General features: G+C 38.3%; 1 protein-coding gene across 1 annotated transcript; it reads right to left on the reverse strand.

Moving 5' to 3' along the window:
- Positions 1-425: 425 nt before the first annotated feature.
- On the reverse strand, positions 426-4350 carry LOC115788654 (C3a anaphylatoxin chemotactic receptor-like). Its single transcript, XM_030741781.1, has 2 exons — positions 4153-4350; positions 426-1244 (listed from the first exon to the last, which is right to left on the reverse strand). The coding sequence occupies exons 1-2, from the start codon at positions 4330-4332 to the stop codon at positions 426-428; spliced, it is 999 nt and encodes a 332-aa protein (XP_030597641.1). The 5' UTR covers positions 4333-4350.
- Between the last annotated feature and the right edge of the window lie 2796 nt (positions 4351-7146).

A 7146-nucleotide genomic window follows, 5' to 3' on the forward strand; every position in this document is an offset into this window, starting at 1 on the left:
ATACAGTATTACTGTGCTACATTGAAGATGTTATATTAGGTAGCATGGTCTCATGGTAAGAAGGTTCTAGGTTCACATCATCTTGCTGAGTACTCTAGCTTTCTCCCACTGTTTAAGACAATGAAAACCTGTCATATTAATAAGCTTTAAACACCTCTTTTTCTGTTGATCCATTGTTGATAAATTTTGTGGTATGTGATTGAACACATTATCATTATTGTACCCTGTCCACCTGTTATATTTCGCGTTGGTTTTGATCATATAATGGACACTACCTGAAAATGCTATTGCTATTTCACTGTGATATTGATGGGTTAATACTTGGATACATGTGGTATTCTGAACTTCAGGATCACTGGGAGAAGCAAACTTGATCTACACCCGCATCCTGCTTCCACAGCAGTACTGTGTTTCAACCCAGTGCTTTAATCCAAAGACCGATCAGTGGAATGAGTCATCTGGCCATCCATATCATCTGCCAGAGCTCTTTTATAAACTCTCGTCAGACTCTGTCTGAACCCCTCCCTCACTTTTAGCCCCATGAAGAAGTACAACAGTGGGTTCACACAGCTGTTAAAGTAAGCAATGCCCTTTGCTATAGGGTACCAGATTTTCACCACTGTGTTTTCATTGTCCACCATCTTCACCAGTAGGAGGCAGTGGTAAGGTGCCCAGCACAGGAAAAAGGCAATAACCAAACATGCTAGTATGCGCAGGGGGCGGGACTTCCCTGACAGACGGGTACGTCGGATGCCCAGGCCAGCCAGGATGTAACAGACGAGAATGACTATGAAGGGAATTATGAAGCCGCACAAGAAGCGTATGGAGTAGAGAGCAACTTTGGTGCTGTTGTAGCCCTCCTCCTTCTCCTTTGGATCCACAGAACACTTACTCAGGTTGTTCTTGTCCATGTAGACCACACGGTGGATGAAGTAGGGGGTGCTGAAAAGGACTGCTGCAATCCAGATGCAGACCGCCACAACCCTTGCTGCCCACAGGGTGCGTCGACGTCTTGTGAGGACAGGCTGCCAGATGCAGAGCACTCGATCCAGACTGATGACAGCCAGCAGGAAGACAGAGCAGAACATGTTGGCGTATTTGAAGAAGCCACTGAACTTGCAGAGAAAGAGGCCAAACGGCCAGTGGTCAAAGAAGAGCATCTGAGTGAGGGAGGAAACTCGTGTGAAGCAGAAGATCAGGTCTGCTGTTGCCAAATTCACCAGCCACACATTGGTGACATTCAGCTGAAGAGGAAGAAAAAAATTAAATCAATATGGAAAAGGCAAGAGAGGAAGAAAAATAAAAGATATTATTTATATAAACCAGGCCCCTGATTGGTTGTAATCAGTAAAATATCACCAGTAGGCACTTTCCTTTACCTTATAACAGACTCAATAGGCTGTTATCATTAATAGTAATCATTAACAAACAAGGGGAAACACAGTTTATGCACACATCGAGTGGTCATGTAAATAAGTGCGTGAACAATCTGGTGGCAAATTGTAAGTTAGCAAATGTGTATTACATTGTAAAAGAGTGTATTTTGTTGTTGTTGTTTTTTATCCCAAACCCATTCTTAATATAAACGAGTCCATTTGGTACATAAACATAAAGGTTGCTCTTGAAAAAGGAACATCACAACATAATAAAAACTAAGTGTAAAAGATGATCCGTGTGTCACAATCAAGAGTCCACTGAGTTAAACTATTGACACCCATCTGGGCATTTTTTTGTTGCCATTATAACTTGGAAACACACAATTTATTGCTACTTCTGATCACCAGTGTGAAGTGACCACCACTCAAAAAGGCGAAGACCACCTCCCAGCATGTGGAGGATGTGATATATATGAGACTGATAATGACCATTCAGTGGGCGGATAGCATTTGAAATGGGTGAGTGAAATGGCACACTGCCTATCATAAAGTGTACTGTCATATACATATGCCATATACTCCTGTAACTAACTGATACTTTGCCAAACCTAAGTCTCAAAAATCTGTAAATGAAATGAAATTATATTAAATTAAAAAATAAATAATTTAAGAGCTGGATTTCTTTGTATGGTGAAATGACATGAGATCATAATGCAATCAATACTCTGAAGAGAGGGGGTACATTAAACTAAAAACTGTTTAGGTTTATGTGAGCCAAAGGAAAAGAGCATAATCTGTCAATTTAGTGTAGAAAAGACTTTAGCAATCCTAAACACCAGCAGATGGTGATATTTATTTTTTGCCTTGGTCATCTTGCAGAGCCTTTTAGTACATAAACTGACCTACTCTGAGCACATTTCAGAGACATACTTCAACTTTTACCAGAGTAGTTTTTAACACAAGTATTTTTACTTCTACATAAGTGGTGAATGTATGAACTTTTTCCACCTTTGCCTCTTAGCATAAAAAGCCAATAAATCCAAGTTTATAGATAAATCTGCCACTACATGTGTTTACATAAGTATAGTGGTTACATTCCTGCATTTATAGCTAATATTTTTTTAAAAATCATCAGTTGATATATTTACAGCAGGGTTATAATAGTTTTGGATTTTACATTATAGTTTAGTTTTAGTTAGTTTTTACTTTTTTTTCTTTAATTCAGTTAGTTTTAATTAGTTTTCAGAGTGGTTTTTCTTGTTTTTATTAGTTTTTATTTTTGGTTTCATGCTTAGTTTCAGTTAGTTTCAGTATTAGTTTTAGTATTTTCATACCTAATCAGGTGCAAGATTCAAGGCGCAAAAGTGACTATTGTGTAATGAAAACTTGACAAAAGATACCGTTTAAAGAAATATATTCAACAACCAGCTGTTCACAAGATGTGCTAAATGTGTGTAATATTAAGGACACACATGAACATCAACAGGGAGAAACAAAGAAAAACATGAACTCCCAAACTCAATAAATTCTACAATAAACTCCACAATAAAGTTCAGCATCAGTGCAGCAGATTAACAACACCTACATGTGGTGTTTGACAAAAACAAACTCTTTGAAGGAGTCAAAGCTCAAATCCAGCTGCATCCTGATGTTCTCACCACCTGAAGCTGCTTCTGTTTTGGAGCTAGCTTGGTTAGATGCTCGCTAATTAGACTCACAGGGTCTTTGCGGCCTCTGTACATATCCTACGGAAGTTGCCGACCTCATGTCCACATGCTTGTGTAGCTGGATTGTGTGTTAATTACCTTGTGGTCGTGTGCAGGTGTTTTATATGCGGTGCAGGCTGGGACTTCTTTTTTGGTCCTCGCTCTTTGTGCTCAGTTTTTTGGCTGCAAACATATTTGTCCCTGTTTTTTTTCACTTTTTTCATTCCTTCACGTCCATCCTGATAGTTTCAGCAGTCTCCTACCAGGAATTTGCTGACAGTTGTGAGTCCTTATATTGATGCTTTGATTATTATTCCTGATTGTTATTCTCTCACTGATAAAGTAGCCAGAAACGCACAAGGACTAAACAGTTTAGTCACAACTTTCTGGGCTGCGTGGACCCGACAAGTAGTCACGTTTCTCAGAGGCGCAGGCCAGGTTACCTGGTAGGATCAGAGCGGTTTCTGTAGCCGTTGTGCGCTTCTCAGCTGGACTTTGATGTTGCTGGTTTTTCCTGACTGATAAATGTTCCGCACATTTTTCATCATCCACAACAAGACTTTCGATTGTATCTGTGCTCTTGTACTCAAAGAGCCTCCATACGGGACTCTGCCGCTTTCTCAGCAGACCGCAGCCATTACTTTGCGGACCAGCGCGGTGAGCGCACGCACATGCGCACACACTCACACAGTTGTCCGATGGCGCTCCCAGCTTAAACTTGGAGAGCAGAACAAATGATTTCATATCAATCCACAAGGCTTAAAAAAAAAAAAACAAGTAAATGAAAGTCAGTTTATCGATAATTTCAGTTAGTTTTAGTTAGTTTTGTAAACTCACAATTCAGTTTTAGTTAGTTATCGTTTTTTCCTTTTAATTATAGTTTTTATTTATTTCAGTTAACGACAATGTTTTTTCAATTTCAGTTTTAGTTATTTCGTTCGTTTTCGTTAACTATAATAACCCTGATTTACAGTTAAAAAAAATATGGTACAGAATAAATATGATAGATTTAACTGAGACATTTAGAAGCTCAGAAGGTATTTGGAACCTATTATCTAGTGTATATCCACCTTAAGTTTGAATCCAGCCACCCAGATCACCATGGAGTTCCCTGTGATGCCGAGCACAACGGTCAGTGCATACAGAATGATGGTGACATTGTCTACGATGGCGCTGATGCTCAACATAGCTGCCTGGTCATTCTTAGATGTCTGGACAGCGTCGTTGGGTAGAGAGGCATTGGGAAACATTGTGTAGCTAGGAAAGACAGAACAGAAAAAGAACAAAATGTTACTCATCATAACTCCTGACCAGCAGACAGTGAGGAGGAAATCATGAGATTAACTCACGTGTGGCTTTATATGATCATACTCCCTGACCCCCTGGATGGTGTTTCTTTGGGAAAATAAGGCATTTGCTTTGCACTGGCTGCCTTCTTGTCATGCATTTGGGTCCACCTCACACTGATCATGTGGCACACATATCACTTTTGTGTGATATCACATATCACACAAAACCAAACACAGCACAAATTCCTCATATGAACTGTCAAGCATGGTGATGGAGGGGTGATGATTTGAGCTCGTTTTGGAGCCATGGGACCTGGACACCTTGCAGTCACGGAGTCAACCATGAACACTTCTGTATACTTAAGTATGCTAGAGTCAAATGTGAGGTCAACAGTTAAAGCTTGGTCCAAATTAGTTCATGTTGTCTTTGGACCTTAGGAGAACTGTGTATAAATGAATGCCTGAAGAACTTAATGAACTGAAGCATCGTTGTTAACTAAAGTTGTCCAAAATTACAACTAAAAATGGTCTCTCTATTTTAGAAGTTGGTCACTAATTCAATGTTGGCTTTTGAAACTAGTCTTTCATTGTTAAAAACCACCAAAGAAGTCAGATGCTCAAAATGAAACTTCACATGCAAGATAAAAAAAGAGAGAAATGTGAATAAATAACTCCTAAACTAACAGCTGAGAAGATCAATGTGTAATTATTAACCAGCATTTAAACTAAGCAATTCAGACCTAAAAAGTAAAAAAGCAGTTTAATGTTTAAGTGGTTGATAGAGCTTCATTTTTATCTGTCATTTTTCTGTGTAACAATTTACTGCAAAAGTTTCAAAATGGTTAAGCTTATCAAAAGAGGAAGTTATGAATGTTATAGAAATAGGTCAGGTCAGAAAAAAGTCTGTGACATCAGATGAATTCCATCAGCTGATGAAGATCATGTTACATGGTCAAAAACTCCAGAAATGTACCAAGTGGCTTTTGTGGTGAGATTCTTCCCTCAGACATAAACCTTTGAAGAAATTTGACTTCTGCCCTGGCAACATCTCACCAATTGGGGTGCTGTTGCTGCTATACAGGTGATAGTTAAAAACTGTTAAAAGCTGTTGAGCTGATCTTTAAAGAGGTCCGATCTTGTTCCACTCTTTCCCATTAAATTCAGTAATCAATTTAGAACTTTACTTTTAGAAACCTGCAGACACCTACTTACATGACAATGCTGCACCCGCATGTCACTGATAGCACTAGTCTGAGGTAGTCAGAACAGGTTTGGTTAGATAAATGTTTCATTAATGTCATTTTTGATGGAGGTTGTTGAATGTAACTGTTCAGGCTCAGAGATGAAAATGATATCATTCTGCTTATGTTACTCCTGATCTGTCAGCACAGTTTCCAAAAGATTTTTTTTTTTTTCCATGAAACCTCAAACATGTTTGGAAGTGACTTCAAGCTAAAAAGGTCTGGCTGTGAGAGTTCAATGAAGCAACACCTATAATCCACCTATGCCCTAAATCCTCTCATAAATGGCCAAAATGGAGTAAAGCCTTCCAGGTTGTAGGGTGAGGACCCCATTTATCCTGTCCCAGGTAGGATGACCTGGTCTTTCTGTTGCCATGTGGGTTGTCACAGGGGTTTTCTAACTCACTCTTTGTCTAACCTGTTACCCAGGAACAATTTGCCGTATCAAATTGCCCGTAAGAACACAGCTCCTTGGATCCTTAGGGAACGCAAACCCCTCCACCACACTTTGCTACCTTGTTAGCTAATTCTATTTATTTCCAATGAAGGTTTTGATTTTGTTTGTTTTTTTCCCAAACTCATGTTGTCATCTTACCTGTTATTTGCCATGGCTTTTGAGCAAGGCATGGCACTGTTTCCAGGAAACAGGATCCTGGAGCTGAAACAGGAGCTGCTGATCCAACTCACTAATGTAATAATAATAATAATAATAATAATAATAATAATAATAATAATAATAATAATAATAATTTTAAAAAATCTAAAATAAATGAAAATAACTATTTGAACTATAAATACTCAGTAACCCAGTAAAAGTAATAAAAGTAATAAAGAGATGTAAAGACAGAGATTTGGATTCCTGCTAATTGTAATGCACTTACGATTAGATAACAACATAAAACTCAACCCTTTTGTCTAAATATGATTACTTCTGTCTCCAAAAGCTAAGGTGTTAAAGGTCAAAAATGAATCCACAAAACAACACTGACACACTGATTAATTCATTTCATTTTAAGTTAAGAACATGTCTTCGAGGATAGTTAGATTACTGTAGGCATTGCTACAGACAAAGAAACACCTCAGTTGTTTCTGTGTCTGTTCTAAAAGTAAAATGAATGGTCTCTGTGAGACTTTGAGCTAAAGGACACGAGACTGAGACATGAGACTTCTGTTCATTTGTTAAAGATAGTATAATGTGGATACTTTTAAGTGATTAAGTGTTGGACACAATCAGCACAAAGAAATGACTACGCACAACCTGCTTGTAACAAACAAATCCTTTGATACCTGCTGTTGTGTATTTACCACCAGTGTTGAATGTTTGTTTTATGCACTACCGATAGCACACAACTGAATTACTGTATTTTGTACCTCTGTTGTGCAGGTTGTACTGCGCAGTCATCCTGTTTCCGTTACAATATCACATTAGAAATAGGTAATGCCCACTAAAACATTTTTTAATGAATACGATATTAATGGATGTTTAATCAAAGGTCAAAACGCATTAAGTGCTTTGCGAAAAAAAAGAAATTCC

The sequence above is a fragment of the Archocentrus centrarchus genome, chromosome 11 (genome assembly GCF_007364275.1).
Source record: "Archocentrus centrarchus isolate MPI-CPG fArcCen1 chromosome 11, fArcCen1, whole genome shotgun sequence".
Lineage (NCBI taxonomy): Eukaryota > Metazoa > Chordata > Actinopteri > Cichliformes > Cichlidae > Archocentrus > Archocentrus centrarchus.

Excerpts from the sequence above, each read along its gene's own strand:
- LOC115788654 (XM_030741781.1), bottom strand. The coding sequence starts at position 4,332 with ATGTTTCCCAATGCCTCTCTACCCAACGACGCTGTCCAGACATCTAAG. Across the intron at positions 1,245-4,152 it reads TGGCTGGATTCAAACTTAAG|CTGAATGTCACCAATGTGTG; the intron begins GTGGATATACAC and ends CTTCCTCTTCAG.